Source organism: Bombina bombina, chromosome 5, assembly GCF_027579735.1.
Source record: "Bombina bombina isolate aBomBom1 chromosome 5, aBomBom1.pri, whole genome shotgun sequence".
Classification (NCBI taxonomy): domain Eukaryota; kingdom Metazoa; phylum Chordata; class Amphibia; order Anura; family Bombinatoridae; genus Bombina; species Bombina bombina.
The window spans coordinates 872,473,768-872,494,530 of NC_069503.1; the positions used below are offsets into that span (position 1 = coordinate 872,473,768).

Sequence of the window (20,763 nt, forward strand, 5' to 3'; positions counted from 1 at the left end):
GGAGGTTTTTAAGCCTTTGGCTGGGGTGTCTTTGCCTTCTCCTGGTGGCCAGGTTCTGTATTCTCACAAGTAAGGAATGAAGCCGTGGACTCTCCTAATACAGATGGAAAGGAAATTATCTGGTAAGCATAAGTTATGTTTTTTACCTTTTTTTTAGCTGCTTTTCTTTCTTTTTTTAGTCCTTATTCAAGTTCATTTCTTATGTTTTTTTTAAATAAAAGGATAAAATGTAATTTAAGGGGGCTGTGCCCTAAAAGCGTACGCCGGATGCATTTCTCAAGACCTCCAGATGATAGTCTATTATCCGCCAGATTTTTTTTTATGTAGATGCCAGTGCCTTATCCTGAGAGGTAATATTTCAGTTAATATTTCTGTGTGCATGAAACCGGAGCTACAGACCAGATGAAATAGGCCTAGAGCATCAGCTCCTAACTAGGCTAGACCCCCCCCCCCCCGGTAAACCGGGGTATTTTTGTCATCACTGGACTGTAAAACCCTAGATTATCAGATCATATTTATCATCACAGAATTAATATCTTGAGAGGACGTGTACCTTTTCTTTTCCATTATTTTTGCTATGCTTTCATTGGAAGCCATGATGGAAGGAGCCCTTGTGCAGTTCTTGGACACCATCTACATGAAATTGGAAAACCTTCTGCAGTCCTTAGTGGACAAAGCGCTGCTTGATTATTTTCTGGACTGACTTGAGCATGCGACTGAAATCTCTCTTATGTCAACTATTTCTTCAGAAAAGTGGCCCTCATCAAGTCAGGTCATGCACCGCAACTCGACTGTGCAGCTTATAAGGAGCAGCCTTACAGCTGTGATCCACGTACATCACACCACAGGTCAGCACTTTCCTTTATCGATCATGCCCACGGTAATCATACATGTTACTCTTTAACTCCAATTACTACACTGTGGATCACACCATCTATTGCTGAAACCGCTCTGGCTATATTGCACAACCATTTTTATCTAAATTGTTTACCTATATGACTTTACACCATGATTTTGTTGGAGAAGGGGCTTTCTACAGTGTACCGCCCTCAGAAATTTCTAAAGAGTGATGTACTTGTCCCTTTACTTTATAATATAGGAACGTTGCTATCCGATCCACATGATTGCACTATAGAAGAGCAATGTGTTACAGCAATGATGCTACCAGCCATGCATCTTTATTCTATGATAATGGGGACACAACTCAAAATATACCCCTTCTCTTGAAAGTTCATGGAAGCAGGATAGGAGATCTTATACAGGTCTAAAGAAGAATATAAGATTAATTTCACCATGGCACCATAAAGTAATGCTGGACATTGTTCATCAAGAATCTCCTTCTACAGCAAGCGGAACAACTTTTTAGATTGGAGCAGATCTAAATGATGCTTCAATTTAGATTATTTTCTTTTCAAAGCTATTATAATATTCTTGTTTGAAACAAAAAATGAGCAACAGAATATATTCCATATTCTCTCCAGACAGGAGATTTACTGGATACACAGGCTCGGTAGCCTGTTACCTGGGGGCTTCAACTCCGAATTTGACATCATCAATTTTTGGCACAGATAGTGTTTGTTTCTGTCTCAGCTTTATATTGAACATTAATATCTGATGTAACTATACAACTACCTTTGGGTTTCTCATTGTCTGTTGATATGGATATTAGTGATATTGTTTATTTCTATCATGCCTTTATTGGTGTGGAAATATTTATCCAGATTATATAATAGGTTCAGTTTAGGATTATTCATCAGTTCCATTCAGATTTAAATTTAAAATAAAATGAATTTTTATTATTATGGAATTTCCCTATTTAATCACGTATGTGTATTCATATTTGTATATATATAAATTTGCCCTCTGTGTAATATTGTTGACATTTTTTGTAACTATTTAGCATACTGCTTTAGTTGCTTATTTGTTTAAGTTATTAACCTTATATTTGTCTTTTCTATCTCCACATATATGTTTTCTACATATATGCTAAATCCCTCTTCTCTATAGCTTAGAGACACAAGTATGTTTTTAATGATGTTTCATTATACCACTCCCACTTGGGGAGTGGTTAACAGGTATATAAGGTGCTCTTTCTCTTGTTAAGTGTATCCAGTCCACGGATCATCCATTACTTGTGGGATATTCTCCTTCCCAACAGGAAGTTGCAAGAGGATCACCCACAGCAGAGCTGCTATATAGCTCCTCCCCTAAGTGTCATACCCAGTCATTCTCTTGCAAGCCTCAACCAAGATGGAGGTCGTAAGAGGAGTGTGGTGTTTTATACTTAGTTTATTCTTCAATCAAAAGTATGTTATTTTTAAATGGTGCCGGAGTGTACTGTTTATCTCAGGCAGTATTTAGAAGAAGAATCTGCCTGCGTTTTCTATGATCTTAGCAGAAGTAACTAAGATCCATGGCTGTTCTCACATATTCTGAGGAGTGAGGTAACTTCAGAGAGGGAATGGCATGCAGGTTTTCCTGCAATAAGGTATGTGCAGTTAATATTTTTCTAGGGATGGAATTTGCTAGAAAATGCTGCTGATACTGAACTAATGTAAGTAAAGCCTTAAATGCAGTTATAGCGACTGGTATCAGGCTTATTAATAGAGATACATACTTTTATAAAAATGTAATATAAAACGTTTGCTGGCATGTTTAATCGTTTTTATATGTATTTGGTGATAAAACTTATTGGGGCCTAGTTTTTTTCCACATGGCTGGCTTTAATTTTGCCTAGTAACAGTTTCCTTAGGTTTTCCACTGTTGTAATATGAGTGGGAGGGGCCTTTTTTAGTGCTTTTCTGTGCAGATAAAAATACTGACAGAGACATTCAGCTTCCCTCTGCATGATCCAGGACATCTCTGGAGGGCTCAAAAGGCTTCAAAGTCGTTTTTGAGGGAGGTAAAAAGCCACAGTAGAGCTGTGGCAGTTGTTGTGACTGTTTGAAAAAAAAAAAAAAAAAAAACATTTTTGTCTTTTATTATTCAGTTTTGGGTATTAAGGGGTTAATCATCCATTTGCAAGTGGGTGCAATGCTCTGCTAACGTGTTACATACACTGTAAAAATTTTGTTAGTGTAACTGCCTTTTTTCACTGTTATTTCAAATTTTGACAAAATTTGTGTTTCTTAAAGGTGCAGTAACGTTTTTTATATTGCTTGTAAACTTGTTTAAAGTGTTTTCCAAGCTTGCTAGTCTCATTGCTAGTCTGTTTAAACATGTCTGACACACAGGAAACTACTTGTTCATTATGTTTGAAAGCCATGGTGGAGCCCCATAGGAGAATGTGTACTAAATGTATTGATTTCACCTTAAACAGTAAAGATCAGTCTTTAACTATAAAAGAAATATCACTAGAAGATTCTGACAAGGGGGAAGTTATGCCGACTAACTCTCCCCACGTGTCAGACCCTTCGCCTCCCGCTCAGGGGATGCACGCTAATATGGCGCCAATTACATCAGGGACGCCCATAGCGATTACCTTGCAGGACATGGCTGCAATCATGAATAATACCCTGTCAGAGGTATTATCCAGGTTGCCTGAATTAAGAGGCAAGCGCGATTGCTCTGGGGTTAGGAGAAATACAGAGCGCGCAGATGCTGTAAGGGCCATGTCTGATACTGCGTCACAATATGCAGATCATGAGGACGGAGAGCTTCAGTCTGTGGGTGACATCTCTGATTCGGGGAAACCTGATTCAGAGATTTCTAATTTTAAATTTAAGCTTGAGAACCTCCGTGTGTTGCTTGGGGAGGTATTAGCTGCTCTGAATGACTGTAACACAGTTGCAGTACCAGAGAAATTGTGTAGGCTGGATAAATACTATGCAGTACCGGTGTGTACTGATGTTTTTCCTATACCTAAAAGGCTTACAGAAATTATTAGCAAGGAGTGGGATAGACCGGGGGTGCCTTTTTCCCCACCTCCTATATTTAGAAAAATGTTTCCAATAGACGCCACTACACGGGACTTATGGCAGACGGTCCCTAAGGTGGAGGGAGCAGTTTCTACTTTAGCAAAGCGTACTACTATCCCGGTTGAAGACAGTTGTGCTTTTTCAGATCCAATGGATAAAAAATTGGAGGGTTACCTTAAGAAAATGTTTATTCAACAAGGTTTTATTTTACAGCCCCTTGCATGCATTGCGCCTGTCACGGCCGCGGCGGCATTCTGGTTTGAGGCCCTGGAAGAGGCCATCCATACAGCTCCATTGACTGAAATTATTGACAAGCTTAGAACACTTAAGCTAGCTAACTCATTTGTTTCTGATGCCATTGTTCATTTGACTAAACTAACGGCTAAGAAATCCGGATTCGCCATCCAAGCGCGTAGGGTGCTATGGCTTAAATTCTGGTCATCTGACTTGACTTCGAAGTCTAAATTACTCAACATTCCTTTCAAGGGGCAGACCTTATTCGGGCCTGGTTTGAAGGAAATTATTGCTGACATTACTGGAGGTAAGGGTCATACCCTTCCTCAGGACAGGGCCAAAGCAAAGGCCAAACAGTCTAATTTTCGTGCCTTTCGAAATTTCAAGGCAGGTGCAGCATCAACTTCCTCCGCTTCAAAACATGAGGGAACTTTTGCTCAATCTAAGCAGGCCTGGAAACCTAACCAGTCCTGGAACAAAGGCAAGCAGGCCAGAAAGCCTGCTGCTGCCTCTAAGACAGCATGAAGGAACGGCCCCCTATCCGACAATGGATCTAGTAGGGGGCAGACTTTCTCTCTTCGCCCAGGCGTGGGCAAGAGATGTTCAGGATCCCTGGACGTTGGAGATCATATCTCAGGGATATCTTCTGGATTTCAAAGCTTCCCCTCCACAAGGGAGATTTCATCTTTCAAGGCTATCTGCAAATCAGATAAAGAAAGAGGCATTCCTACGCTGTGTGCAAGACCTCCTAGTTATGGGAGTGATCCATCCAGTTCCGCGGACGGAACAAGGACAGGGTTTTTATTCAAATCTGTTTGTGGTTCCCAAAAAAGAGGGAACCTTCAGACCAATTTTGGATCTAAAGATCTTAAACAAATTCCTCAGAGTTCCATCTTTCAAAATGGAAACTATTCAGACCATCCTACCCATGATCCAAGAAGGTCAGTACATGACCACAGTGGACTTAAAGGATGCCTACCTTCACATACCGATTCACAAAGATCATCATCGGTTTCTAAGGTTTGCCTTTTTAGACAGGCATTACCAATTTGTAGCTCTTCTCTTCGGGTTGGCTACAGCCCCGAGAATCTTTACAAAGGTTCTGGGCTCACTTCTGGCGGTTCTAAGACCGCGAGGCATAGCGGTGGCTCCGTATCTAGACGACATCCTGATACAGGCGTCAAGCTTTCAAGTTGCCAAGTCTCATACAGAGATAGTTCTGGCATTTCTGAGGTCGCACGGGTGGAAAGTGAACGAGGAAAAGAGTTCTCTATCCCCACTCACAAGAGTCTCCTTCTTAGGGACTCTTATAGATTCTGTAGAAATTAAAATTTACCTGACGGAGTCCAGGTTATCAAAACTTCTAAATGCTTGCCGTGTTCTTCACTCCATTCCGCGCCCTTCGGTAGCTCAGTGTATGGAGGTAATCGGCTTAATGGTAGCGGCAATGGACATAGTGCCATTTGCGCGCCTTCATCTCAGACCGCTGCAATTATGCATGCTGAGTCAGTGGAATGGGGATTACACAGATTTGTCCCCTCTGCTAAATCTGGATCAAGAGACCAGAGATTCTCTTCTGTGGTGGTTGTCTCGGGTACACCTGTCCAAGGGTATGACCTTTCGCAGGCCAGATTGGACGATTGTAACAACAGATGCCAGCCTTCTAGGTTGGGGTGCAGTCTGGAATTCCCTGAAGGCACAGGGATCGTGGACTCAGGAGGAGAAACTCCTTCCAATAAATATTCTGGAGTTAAGAGCGATATTCAATGCTCTTCTGGCTTGGCCTCAGTTAGCAACACTGAGGTTCATCAGATTTCAGTCGGACAACATCACGACTGTGGCTTACATCAACCATCAAGGGGGAACCAGGAGTTCCCTAGCGATGTTAGAAGTCTCAAAAATAATTCGCTGGGCAGAGTACCACTCTTGCCACCTGTCAGCAATCCATATCCCAGGCGTGGAGAACTGGGAGGCGGATTTTCTAAGTCGTCAGACTTTCCATCCGGGGGAGTGGGAACTCCATCCGGAGGTGTTTGCTCAGTTGATTCATCGTTGGGGCAAACCAGAGTTGGATCTCATGGCGTCTTGCCAGAACGCCAAGCTTCCTTGTTACGGATCCAGGTCCAGGGACCCAGAAGCGAAACTGATAGATGCGCTAGCAGTGCCTTGGTTCTTCAACCTGGCTTATGTGTTTCCACCGTTTCCTCTGCTCCCTCGACTGATTGCCAAAATCAAACAGGAGAGAGCATCGGTGATTCTGATAGCACCTGCGTGGCCACGCAGGACTTGGTATGCAGACCTAGTGGACATGTCATCCTTTCCACCATGGACTCTGCCTCTAAGACAGGACCTTCTGATACAAGATCCTTTCAATCATCCATATCTAATTTCTCTGAGACTGACTGCATGGAGATTGAACACTTGATTCTATCAAAGCGTGGCTTCTCCGAGTCAGTCATTGATACTTTAATACAGGCACGAAAGCCTGTTACCAGGAAAATCTACCACAAGATATGGAGTAAATATCTTTATTGGTGTGAATCCAAGACTTACTCATGGAGTAAAGTTAGGATTCCTAGAATATTGTCTTTTCTCCAAGAGGGCTTGGACAAAGGACTATCAGCTAGTTCCTTAAAGGGACAGATTTCTGCTCTGTCTATTCTTTTGCACAAGCGTCTGGCAGAGGTTCCAGACGTCCAGGCATTTTGCCAGGCTTTGGTTAGATTTAAGCCTGTGTTTAAATCTGTTGCTCCCCCGTGGAGCTTAAACTTGGTTCTTAAGGTTCTTCAAGGAGTTCCGTTTGAACCACTTCATTCCATTGATATTAAACTTTTATCTTGGAAAGTTCTGTTTTTGATGGCTATTTCCTCGGCTCGGAGAGTCTCTGAGCTATCTGCCTTACAATGTGATACTCCCTATCTGATTTTTCATGCAGATAAGGTAGTTCTGCGTACCAAACCTGGGTTTTTACCTAAGGTGGTTTCTAACAAGAATATCAATCAAGAGATTGTTGTTCCATCGTTGTGCCCTAATCCTTCTTCAAAGAAGGAACGTCTTTTACATAATCTGGACGTAGTCCGTGCCTTGAAGTTTTACTTACAAGCTACTAAGGATTTTCGTCAAACATCTTTCCTGTTTGTCGTTTACTCTGGACAGAGGAGAGGTCAAAAAGCTTCGGCAACCTCTTTCCTTTTGGCTTCGAAGCGTAATAAGCCTAGCCTATGAGACTGCTGGACAGCAGCCCCCTGAAAAGATTACAGCTCATTCTACTAGAGCTGTGGCTTCCACCTGGGCCTTCAAAAATGAGGCCTCTGTTGAACAGATTTGCAAGGCTGCGACTTGGTCTTTGCTTCACACTTTTTCAAAATTTTACAAATTTGATACTTTTGCTTCTTCGGAGGCTGTATTTGGGAGAAAGGTTCTTCAGGCAGTGGTTCCTTCCGCTTAATCCTGCCTTGTACCTCCCATCATCCGTGTACTTTAGCTTTGGTATTGGTATCCCACAAGTAATGGATGATCCGTGGACTGGATACACTTAACAAGAGAAAACATAATTTATGCTTACCTGATAAATTTATTTCTCTTGTAGTGTATCCAGTCCACGGCCCGCCCTGTCCTTTTAAGGCAGGTCTAAATTTTAATTAAACTACAGTCACACCTGCACCCTATGGTTTCTCCTTTCTCTGTTTGTTTTCGGTCGAATGACTGGATATGACAGTTAGGGGAGGAGCTATATAGCAGCTCTGCTGTGGGTGATCCTCTTGCAACTTCCTGTTGGGAAGGAGAATACCCCACAAGTAATGGATGATCCGTGGACTGGATACACTACAAGAGAAATAAATTTATCAGGCAAGCATTAATTATGTTTTTCTGAACACCTGTTAGCTGTCTATGACTACGGCCACGTTGTGCCGAAACCGGTCAGACTTTTTCTAAATGTTCTCTTTGCTGAGATTGTTTTTTTGACATGTTTTATCCTATGGAATACCCTGAATAAAGGCTTTTTTTTTACACTTTTATATTTGGAACTGGAGTGACTCTTTTTCCCTTTCCTTGGATTAGCATTGGATACTCTTTTTTCTAATATTCTTGTTTATCCTTGTCTTACATACAAATTGAATATTTTATACCTAGTTTGGAATTTACTTCTTTTTTTTCTCTTTGCATATGACTTTTTCCTTCCACACAATACGTTTAAAGGGACACTAAACCCAAATTTTTTACTTTGTGATACAGATAGAGCATGAAATTTTAAGCAACTTTCTAATTTCCTCCTATTATCAAATTTTCTTCATTCTCTTGGTATCTTTATTTAAAATGCAAGAATGTAAGTTTAGATGCCGGCCCATTTTTGGTGAACAACCTGGGTTGTTCTTGCTGATTGGTGGATAAATTCATCCACCAATAAAAAAAAGTGCTGTCCAGAGTCCTGAACTAATTGAAAAGCTTAGATGCCTTCTAAGAAAAATTGAAAAGCTTAGATGCCTTCTAAGAAAAATTGGCCATAGGAGTAAATTAGAAAGTTGCTTAAAATTGCATGCTCTAACTGAATCACAAAAGAAAAAATTTGGGTGTCCCTTTAATTTTAAATTCTTAGGTGCACTGAGATTATATGTTGTTCTTTATAAAGGACTAATGTCAAAACATTAGATATATATTTATACCATCAATACCTGTGTTCATACCTATTAGTTAGGGGCCCTGCAAGTTTGTAGACTAAAGATTAACCTTTAGTTCCTGCCTACTTTTACTACTACATCGTAGGAGTTTTAACATCTACTTACCACGCAAAAGTCTTCGTGGTCAGCAGTCGAGACCGTGAGTGCCAATCTAAATAACCTTATCTGCCATATATACTACCCTACATAAACCTTATATACCAAAGGCCCCTTTTGAAATAATTACCTTAATGTCAGTCCCCATATTCTAGATTTAGTATTTAGTGAATAGACTGCATTTTATTAGTTGGTCACTGCTCCATAAGAGCTTATATTATGCTTTCTTCACATTGATATCATTTGATAATCAGTATGCCTAGATATACTGTTCCTTTATCATTATTTAATATATTTCTAACTCGATGACGAATCCGGCTTCCTCCAATTGTTGCCTGCCCCACAAGCTGGATGCCAGATGGGGCACGCAACAATTGGAGGAAGCCAGATACGTCATCGATCTGCTAAAGAAAGTAGGAGATGCGGGTGGAGGAACGGCAGTAAGTTTACCATCACTCAATTAGGTATGTTTCAACATTTTAATGAATTGCACATGTTTTTAAGATTATTTTTAGATACTGGGCAGTAATTAATTAAAATGTACAATCACTTTAAACCAAATTGAAAAATTAGATAAACTAATGTTGTTTGTGTGCACAATTGTGTTTATCTCTTGTGATGTTTTTTTGTATGTCCAGCTATGTGTAATAAGCATGTTGACTGTCAAAATTGTTTTCCTATGTGTATTTTATATATAATTCAAATCACACTTTTAAAAAATTAAATACAATCATCTAAATATTCATTTAGGAATGCTAAGGATTGTTTGCAGGTTTAAACATGTTAATTATAAAATTACTAAAAATTAAGTATTATGAGCTGATATCAATTGCTAAGTGAAAAAAATATATAATTCTAGCATATTAATAGTTTTTATTTTGTTTTTGTGAAAATCAATTTAAACAATCCTGCAATCACCATTTTCTTTGCTCCTCGGGTCAAACAGTTTTTGATAATTCAAACATAACCTTCTGATTCAATTTTGTACATCAGCTTGTAAATTACTTTATGGATCTTGTTCTTTTTTTTTTTTTAAATAAATTAAATATTTAGCCATGTGTTTCAAGTTATCATCTATTTCATTTTGCAGGGAAGGACATGGTAAAATTACGGTTTTTGCTGTCAAAATGGCGTTGGCCACACTCTGTGGAGGGAAAATTATGGACAAATTGAGATGTAAGTCAGACAATGTGTTTGTTTCTGTCCTGGTTAGAAAATGCCACAAGAAAATTAAATATGGGTTTGAAGTTAAAATATATTTTTTGTTGTAATAATTTTTCCAAAGCAATGCACTAATATTGTCTCCATAATCATTTAAAGATTATCAAGAAAAAGAACAAAACTGTCAGCAATAAAGATTTTTCTTCATAAATGGAAAGAGTCCACAGCTGCATTCATTACTTTTGGGAATTAAGATCCTGGCCACCAGGAGGAGGCAAAGACACCCCAGCCAAAGGCTTAAATACTCCTCCCACTTCCCTCATCCCCCAGTCATTCTTTGCCTTTCGTCCCAGGAGGTTGGCAGAGAAGTGTCAGAAGTTTGTTTTCGTCTCTTATGGAGGGTAGTACTCTTCGACATGGGACAGGAGTTTTAAGTAATCCTATCAATCTCTCAGTAAAGGCTTGGATGAAAGTTAGAGTCCGGAGATGCAGGAAGAGTCTTTCTGCGAAACCATTCCGACTCATTTTAACAACTCCACAAGCAATCGGCGTTGTCGAACATCGCTTCACTGCCTGCTTCCTTCTCTCAAGTCCATGGCGGAGGCGAGGCTACTATCCGTCACACTTGAAGGGCCGTGTTCTGTTCCCTGGCGTAGATTCCGGTAAGATCGTTTCATTTTACTTCTTCATGATTGTACTGTAACTCATTTGTTCCTGCAAACTCACATGAAAAATACAGGGTCTCAGTGGCACTCATTTAGTATCTTGGAATCAAGGGTTAATATCTCCTGAGGGGGATTATTGAACAGGGTTTTTTTTAATCATGTTTGTTATGTGATTCAATCTGCTTATGTGTAGTGTTAACTGGGCTTGTGACTTTTTGGAACATAACAGCCTTTCGAAGTGACGCGACCTTACGGTTGGTCTCACTTTTTTTGGACTGTATGGTTCACCTTGTGACTGGGCATGTCTAAGTTCTGGTCTCCCATTTCCGCATTCCTGACTGTGTGGCGACGAAGAATTCTAGTCCACTGGTGTCTGGTTCATAGGAGGTGGTGAGTGCCCCAGCCATTGTGGGTGTCAGGTGCCGTTTAAATTGTTTTATATATAGTCCATTTTTGGGGTATCCTTTATCCAGTTATGGAGGATGCTGATGTTGAGATTGTTCAACTTTCTGATTCAGATTCTTCGTCCTGTGACGAATACGAATTGGCCCCATTGACTCAGGTCAGTCAGTTATGTCCTAGAGCACCTTGTTCCTCAGGGATTCAAGGAACTGCTGAGCCATCCAACCCGGGGGGCCCTGTCCTCCAGGAGGCGAGTTCCCTACCGCGCCCTACTTTTACTACACATGCGGGTAACTCAGGTTATGTGTTTTCCTCATCGGAGGGTGGATTGTTCCCCCCAGAGGTTGTGACACATTTTCTCTTTTGCATACTTTTGGCGCTTGCTCGTCTACAAAGTCCAGATGTTTATTTGCGATTGTGCTCGTGCCCGATTGCCGCAGGTCTCTCGGCCACTGGAGGGCATGTGCAGTTCCCTACAGGTTTAATTGTTCCTGAGTGTTGTGCCTTTCGTTACAGGCTGGCTCGCCTTCGTGTTTTACTCAGACACGTTTTTGAGCTGTTTGGGGACCCTATCCTGCTCAGTTATGGGACTCATCAGTCTCCTCCTTCGAATGGCTCACCTCGTTAGATATGGGGGGATGAAGTAATCTCCTTTAAGTCTTGTTATCAAGATCCTTCCCAGTTTTGTTGGAAGAACAGGGTTTCCGTTTGGCTGGTCCTGCAAATCTTTCTGTTCTTCTTGGGCATTAACCCTCGGGTTGCCTGTTATTTTATTTTATCCAATTAGGATGAATTTTCTTTTCTTTTTCATACTATGTTTCCTGCGGGAACTTAAAGATCTCTGGGATCGATACTCGCTGTTTGCTTCTACGGAAGTTGTTCGGGGCACGTTAGTCCCATGTTTGTCTGTTTTTCTTCCTCCCTCTCTGAGGGCGGATTTAGCCAGCTTGGCAGTTATGTCCCTGGTTGCAGGCTGGTCCTGCTTGGGTTCAGACCTTCTGTCTCGTGGCTTATTCAGACACGTGGCGCCTATTATACCTTGCTGGTCAGGTTGGGGTGCCAAGTGCACTTAACATTATTTATGTTTTTGTTATTTGTTTTACAAGTTTCAGCTAAGCATTCTCAAGAGGACTTGCGGGTCTGTGTGGCTCTTGGGATTGGTTCAGTCCTAAATAGCCGTCTCTATGGTGAATGGGTCAGTGAAATTTGCTGCGTTACTCTCTGTTGTTTCCGATACCCTCGAAACCTAGAGTATTCCTTCCCACGTGGTGGGAAAATTAGAGGGTTTAGCACCTCTTGCAGCCGGTCGGGCCGGTGTTGCTTTAGGAAATTGTCCTTTTTGGACTTGTTCTTTTAGTGGTTCTCTTCTTCATTGAGACCTCTTGGATTGTCCGTTTCTCCTTGTGGGTGGGTCGCCATCGGGGGACTTGGATTCCCTTCAGGAGCTGGTTGTTCCTTTTTCGGGACATTAGACAGTGAGGTCTTTTTGGGCTCCGGTTAGGGGCCCTTTCCTGGTGTTGGGAATGCTCTGCATCTCTTTCTTGGGATTGAGGTCCTCGTGGTTTTCCACTCATAAGGTTCAGGTATTGCCATCCAGGTGGCATCCAAACCCATGTTACTGTCCTCTGACTTCGAATTGGAGGGGATGTGGAGGCTTGATGTTGCTCTGTTCAAGTGACTTGTCCTCACTGTTCCCCTTGTGTCTGGAGCTCGTGGCTAGTTGGACAACTAGCTTAGCATACTAATGCTCTGTGGCTACTCTGTACTGTAGCAAGATTTACTGAGAGCCGCGGCTCCTTGGGGCTTGTCTTGTGCCAGACAATATGGTTCCCTTGGGACAGCCAACTGTCGTGACCTGATGGTGGGCTTTCCTGCCTAACAGACGGAAGGTTTGCAGTTGCTCAGCTGTCACTTTTGCGCCTGGTATGTGTACTAGCACAATGGTGTTTTAAGGGGTTCTTCCGTGTTCGTCAGTGACGTGGCCTTGTGTCCTCTCAGTTCTTCCTACGACTTACTGTCCTATGGGCAGGTGTTTATCAATGCTCTCCTCTACAGGGGGCTCGTTGTCCTCCTTACGGAGATATGGTTACCTTTTAGGGGCCTCTCCTGTGTTCGGGAGGTTGGAACAGATGTTTATCTGGTTCGGGGATTGGTCTGCTCTTTGAGTTGTTCCTTTCCATTTGGGGAGCTGCTGGCTCCGCATTGAGACTTAGTCGGGTGGCCTTGCTAGATCTCCTTAGGTCTAACACCTGCTTGATTGTCTTAAGGTTGGAGTGGCTGTGTCCATGCTTCTGCCCTTTTGGGGGCCGGTCTTGGGGTTCCTTTCAGTTCCCTTGCTTTTAGATCTGCCGTTGCTTGGGCTGGTCCAGCTAGGTGTAGGATCTGAGATATGTTGTTCATCCTCAGGTCTTGGGGGTGACAGTGGAACTTCTTTTTTTTAGAAGTTCTGTGCCTTTCCCCCTTTGAGATCTATGAGTAGGCATGGTGGCCTGGATTGCCTGGAGAGTGTCTTGGAGGTTGGGCAGTCTGCTATTTGGTGTGGCCGCTTCTTCCTTACGGATAGTGTTTTCTCTGTGTCTTCCTATGGATGGCAGTGTGTTACTGGCCTCAGATGTTTATTTTCTGAGTTTGCTACTTTGCTTTGTTCTGACATTTTGAGGACTTTGTCTTCAGCTGTCTTTTTCAGTGCTATTGCACGATGTTTGGGAGATGTTTCTTCTCTTTGATGATGCCAGTTTGCTCCTTGTGGGTTAGGCGTCGTCTCCCCTTGTTCTCGGGATCCATTCAGGTCTCTGCGGACTTGGCCTTCCTTTGAAGGGGGTCTTCCTTTATGGATTTTGTTGTACCTTTTGGGTATCCCTTTGGCTTACCCTTTTTCTCTCCCTTTTAGGGATTTTGGTACTGTACTAGTAAGGGTTGTGTGGGGGGCAACGGTTCTCCTGGAGGAGTGTTGGCTCAGTGAGTCTGCTTGCGGTCTCTAGTTAGGCTTTCGGACTAGTGTCCTTGGGGCCTTTTCCTTCTAATATTTTTGCCCGGCTCCGACGAAGCGGGGTTTGGTTGGGTTGTGGTTTTTTCAGGCCTGGTGCCCTCAGAATGGGCTGCCTATTGTACCCTACCGTTTTTGCATTCAGTGTCCTCTTTAGCTTTGGTATTGTTTTCCCTAAAGTAATGAATGCAGATGTGGACTCTTTCCATTTATGAAGAAAAACTTAAATTATGCTTACCTGATAATTTTCTTTTCTTCAGATGGAAAGAGTCCACAGCTCCCCTCCCGTATTTTTTCTATGGGGCGTCTGTTATTTTTTATTCTCCTGGCACCTTTTCACCCTGTTATTTCTTCTACTGTTCCTTGTTCCTCGGCAGAATGACTGGGGGTTGAGGGGAGTGGGAGGAGTATTTAAGCCTTTGGCTGAGGTGTCTTTGCCTCCTCCTGGTGGCAAGGTTCTTAATTCCCCAAAGTAATGAATGCAGCTGTGGACTCTTTCCATCTGAAGAAAAGAAAACTATCAGGTAAGCATAATTTAAGTTTTTCTGTTAATAACAGTAAATAATAATTTAAAAACTATTAGAGCCTTGATTAATTTACATGGTATAGAAATAGTAATTTACCTTATGTAATTAAAGGGACCTTAAACATTATGAGATTGTGATGTAACATGTTTGTGTATAGTAAAACAAGTTTGTAATATATGTTCATTATTTATTTTGTCCTGTTATTAAAGGGATAGGAAAGTCAAAATTAAACTTGCATGATTCAGATAGAGCATGTCATTTTAAGACACTTTTAAATTCACTTCTATTGTCAAATTTGCTTCGTTCTCTTAGTATCCCTTGTTAAAATTTTCTTCATTCTCTTGGTATCTTTATTTGAAATGCAAGAATGTAAGTTTAGATGCCGGCCCATTTTTGGTGAACAACCTGGGTTGTCCTTGCTGATTGGTGCATAAATTAATCCAGCAATAAAAAATTGCTGTCCAGAGTCCTGAACCTAAAAAAAGCTTAGATGCCTTCTTTTTCAAAGAAAGATAGCAAGAGAACGAAGAAAATTTGACCATAGGAGTAAATTAGAAAGTTGCTTAAAATTGCATGCTCTATCTGAATCACGAAAGAAAAAATTTGGGTTCAGTGTCCCTTTAACTAGTTGGTTTTGCTGTTTGAAACCACAACCAATCAAAATGGGTTGAGCTTGCAGGAATATTAATTATCCTTACATGATTACTCTTTATACACATACACACAGCTTTCTTATGTAACAATTAAAAATGAAAAATGTGATTACTTATCACTATGACCCCCACTGGGGAGTGTAATTTTTTCTCCTTGTTATTTTTACACAGGTTTTCCATAGCATATACTAACGGCTAGATTACGAGTTGTGCGTTAGGCTGAAAAAGCTGCATTAACAGGTCCTAACGCTGCTTTTTCACTACCGCTGCTATTAAGAGTCTTGTAGGTTTAGGGGCACCGCACACTTTTTTAGCCTTACCGCAAAACGACTTACGTAAACTTCGTAAAGTCTTTTTTCTATGGGACTTCCATAGCGCTGGTATTACGAGTCTGTCCTGGGAGGCCAAAAAGTGAGCGGTACACCCTCTACCTCCAAGATCCTTAACGCATTTTAAAGTCAGTAGTTATGAGTTTTATGGTACAACGCCGTAGCATATTACTCATAACTAAAGTGCTAAAAAGTAACACCCATAAACTACCTATTAACCCTTAAACCGAGGCCATCCCGCATCGCAAACACTAAAATACATTTTTTAACCCCTAATCTACTGCTCTGGACATCATTGCAACTATAATAAACATATTAACCCCTAAACCGCCGCACCCCCGCCTCGCAAACACTAGTTTAATATTATTAACTCCTAATCTGCCGCCCCTAACATCGCCACCACCTACATTATTTATATTAACCCCTAATTTTCCACCCCCAATGTCGCCACCACTATATTAAATTTATTAACCCCTAAATCTAAGTCTAACAATAACACCCCCTAACTTAACCCCTTAGTGACCAGAGCACTTTTCCATTTTCTGTCCGTTTGGGACCAAGGCTATTTTTACATTTCTGCGGTGTTTGTGTTTAGCTGAAATTTTCCTCTTACTCATTTACTGTACCCACACATATTATATACCGTTTTTCTCGCCATTAAATGGACTTTCCAAAAATACCATTATTTTCATCATATCTTATCATTTACTATAAAAAAAATTATAAAATATGAGGAAAAATGGAAAAAAACACACTTTTTCTAACTTTGAACCCCAAAATCTGTTACATATCTACAACCACCAAAAAACACCCATGCTAAATAGTTTCTAAATTTTGTCCTGAGTTTAGAAATACCCAATGTTTACATCTTCTTTGCTTTTTTTGTAACTTATAGGGCCATAAATACAAGTAGCACTTTGCTATTTTCAAACCATTTTGTTTTTTTCAAAATTAGCGCTAGTTACATTGGGACACTGATATCTTTCAGGAATCCCTGAATATCCATTGACATATATATATATTTTTTTAGAAGACATCCCAAAGTATTGATCTAGGCCCATTTTGGTATATTTCATGCCACCATTTCACCGCCAAATGCGATCAAATACAAAAAATCGTTCACTTTTTCACAAATTTTTTCACAAACTTTCAGTTTCTCACTGAAATTATTTACAAACTGCTTGTGCAATTATGGCATAAATGGTTGTAAATTCTTCTCTGGGATCCCCTTTGTTCAGAAATAGCAGACATATATGGCTTTGGCATTGCTTTTTGGTAATTAGAAGGCCGCTAAATGCCACTGCGCACCACACGTGTATTATGCCCAGCCGTGAAGGGGTTAATTAGGGAGCATGTAAGGAGCTTTTTGGGGTATTTTTAGCTTTAGTGTAGTGTAGTAGACAACCCCAAGTATTGATCTAGGCCCATTTTGGTATATTTCATGCCACCATTTCACCGCCAAATGCGATCAAATTAAAAAAAACATGACATTTTTCACAATTTTAGGTTTCTCACTGAAATCATTTACAAACAGCTTGTGCAATTATGGCACAAATGGTTGTAAATGCTTCTCTGGGATCCCCTTTGTTCAGAAATAGCAGACATATATGACTTTGGCGTTGCTTTTTGGAAATTAGAATGCTGCTAAATGGCGCTGCGCATCACACGTGTATTATGGCTAGCAGTGAAGGGGTTAATTAGGTAGCTTGTAGGGAGCTTGCAGGGTTAATTTTAGCTTTAGTGTAGAGATCAGCCTCCCACCTGAAACATCAGACCCCCTGATCCCTCCCAAACATCTCTCTTCCCTCCCCTACCCCACAAATGTCCCCGCCATCTTAAGTACTGGCAGAAACTCTGCCAGTACTAAAATAAAAGGAAAATTTGGGCTTTTTTTGTGCATTTTTTTTAGCATATGTACATATGCTTCAGTGTAGGATCCCCCTTAGCCCCCAACCTCACTGATCCCCCACCCAACAGCTCTCTAACCCTCCCCCTCTGACTTAATGTGCGCCATCTTGGGTACTGGCAACTGTCTGCCAGTATCCATTTTAGTGAAAATATGTTTTTTTATAAAAAAAATGTCCCTTTTCTGTAGTGTAGCTTCCCCCCCCCAATACCAACCCCCCACCCCTTCCAGATCGCTTAGATGCTTTTAAAAAAAAATGTTTATTTAATTTTTTATTACACTTTACTCCTAACTTTTTTTCTGTAGTGTAGCAGTTCCCACCCGCTCCCGCCCCGTGCACGCGCCCGCCCGCCACCCCCCGTGCACGCGCGCGTGCCCGTGCGCGCCCCGAAAGCTCCGCCCCCGATCCCGCCCCCTCCACCTTACAAAGCTCACCGATGGCCGCCCACCCGCCTCCCAAGTCGGCTCCCACCCACCAACGATACCGGCCATCGATGTCCGGTGCAGAGAGGGCCACAGAGGGGCTCTCTCTGCATCGGATGGCCAGAAAGTGTTATTGCAGGATGCCTCGATGTCGAGGCTTCACTGCAATAACCGGAAAGCAGCTGGAAGCGAGCAGGATCGCTTCCAGCTGCTTTCCAAACTGAGGACGTGCAGGGTATGTCCTTGGTCGTTAACTGACATTTTTTAGAGGACGTACCCTGCACGTCCACGGTCGTTAAGGGGTTAAATATAATTTAATCTAAATAATTTTACGGCTAGATTTAGAGTTCTGCGGCCAAAGGGGTGCTTTTTTTACCCGCACCTTTTAAATACCGCTGGTATTTAGAGTTCACAGAATGGCTGCGTTAGGCTCCAAAAAAGGAGCGTAGAGCATATTTACAGCCACTGCAACTCTAAATACCAGCGTTGCTTACGAACGCGGCCAGCTTCAAAAACGTGCTCGTGCACGATTCCCCCATAGAAAACAATGGGGCAGTTTGAGCTGAAAAAAAACCTAACACCTGCAAAAAAGCAGCGTTCAACTCCTAACGCAGCTACATTGTTTTCTATGGGGAAACACTTCCTACGTCTGCACCTAACACTCTAACATTTACCCCGAGTCTAAACACCCCTAACCTTACACTTATTAACCCCTAATATGCCGCCCCCGCTATTGCTGACCCCTGCATATTATTTTTAACCCCTAATCTGCCGCTCCGTATACCGCCGCAACATACATTATAGTTATGTACCCCTAATCTGCTGCCCCTAACACTGCCGACCCCTATATTATATTTATTAACCCCTAATCTGCCCCCCACAACGTCGCCGCCAGCTACCTACAATAATTAACCCCTAATCTGCCAATCGGTTCTCGCCGCTAGTCTAATAAATGGATTGACCCCTAAAGCTAAGTCTAACCCTAACACTAACACCCCCCTAAGTTAAATATAATTTAAATCTAACTAAATAAATTAACTCTTATTAAATAACTTATTCCTATTTAAAGCTAAATACTTACCTGTAAAATAAACCCTAATATAGCTACAATATAAATAATAATTATATTGTAGCTATTTTAGGATTAATATTTATTTTACAGGTAACTTTGTATTTATTTTAACCAGGTACAATAGCTATTAAATAGTTAATAACTATTTAATAGCTAAAATAGTTAAAATAATTACAAAATTACCTGTAAAATAAATCCTAACCTAAGTTACAATTAAACCTAACAGTACACTATCAATAAATTAATTAAATAAACTACCTACAATTACCTACAATTAAACCTAACACTACACTATCAATAAATTAATTAAATAAAATACCTACAAATAACTACAATGAAATAAACTAACTAAAGTACAAAAAAGAACTAAGTTACAAAAAATAAAAAAATATTTACAAACATTAGAAAAATATTACAGCAATTTTAAACTAATTACACCTACTCTAAGCCCCCTAATAAAATAACAAAGCCCCCCAAAATAAAAAAATGCCCTACCCTATTCTAAAATTACAATAGAAAAGCTCTTTTACCTTACCAGCCCTTAAAGGGGCCCTTTGTGGGGCATGCCCCAAAGAATTCAGCTCTTTTGCCTGTAAAAAAAAAAACATACAATACCCCCCCCCAACATTACAACCCACCACCCACATACCCCTAATCTAACCCAAACCCCCCTTAAATAAACCTAACACTAAGCCCCTGATGATCTCCCTACCTTGTCTTCACCTCACCGGGTTCAGCGATCGGTCCAGAAGAGGGTCCGAAGTCTTGATCCGATCGGCGGCTGAAGAACTCCATCATTGGGCTGAAGTCGGAAGTCCATCATCGGGATGATCAAGCCGCATCTTCAATCTTCTTTCTTCCGGAGCGGAGCGGAGCCATCTTCTTCCCAGCCGACGCGGATCCAACCTCTTCAAACGACGCCTACTCGCCGAATGACGGTTCCTTTAAATGACGTCATCCAAGATGGCGTCCCTCGAATTCCGATTGGCTGATAGGATTCTATCAGCCAATCGGAATTAAGGTAGGAATATTCTGATTGGCTGATGGAATCAGCCAATCAGATTCAAGTTCAATCCGATTGGCTGATCCAATCAGCCAATCAGATTGAGCTCGCATTCTATTGGCTGATCGGAACAGCCAATAGAATCCAAGCTCAATCTGATTGGCTGATCCAATCAGCCAATCGGATTGAACTTGAATCTGATTGGCTGATTTCATCAGCCAATCAGAATTTTCCTACCTTAATTCCGATTGGCTGATAGAATCCTATCAGCCAATCGGAATTCGAGGGACGCCATCTTGGATGACGTCCCTTAAAGGAACCTTCATTCTTCAGTTGGACGTCGGAAGAAGAGGATAGATCCGCGCTGGAGGTCTTCAGGATGGAGCCGTTCATCGGATGAAGATATAAGATGCCGCTTGGATCAAGGTGGTTGCCGGTCCGGATCTCCTCTTCTTCCCGGATAGGATGAAGACTTTGGAGCCTCTTCTGGACCTCTTCAGCCGACGCTTGATAGAAGACTTCAGCCGGATTATGGATCGCCAGCCCCTGCTTGGGCTTGGATGAAGACTTCGGAGCCAGGACGGATCGGTGTGATACCCGGTGTGGTGAAGACAAGGTAGGATGATCTTCAGGGGGGTAGTGTTACGTTTATTTAAGGGGGGTTTGGGTTAGATTAGGGGTATGTGGGTGGTGGGTTTTAATGTTGGGGG

The 20,763-nt window shown here is 41.6% G+C and overlaps 1 protein-coding gene across 5 annotated transcripts in view; it reads left to right on the plus strand.

Annotated features, from left to right (window-relative positions):
- Positions 1–20,763, plus strand: part of DTNA (dystrobrevin alpha) — a 685,079-nt gene that overhangs the window by 448,455 nt on the left and 215,861 nt on the right. For all 5 annotated transcript variants that reach the window (XM_053715018.1, XM_053715020.1, XM_053715021.1 and 2 more), the window contains exon 5: positions 10,017–10,102. In XM_053715018.1, the coding sequence (XP_053570993.1) occupies positions 10,017–10,102 (86 nt within the window). The remainder of the gene's footprint in view (positions 1–10,016; positions 10,103–20,763) is intronic.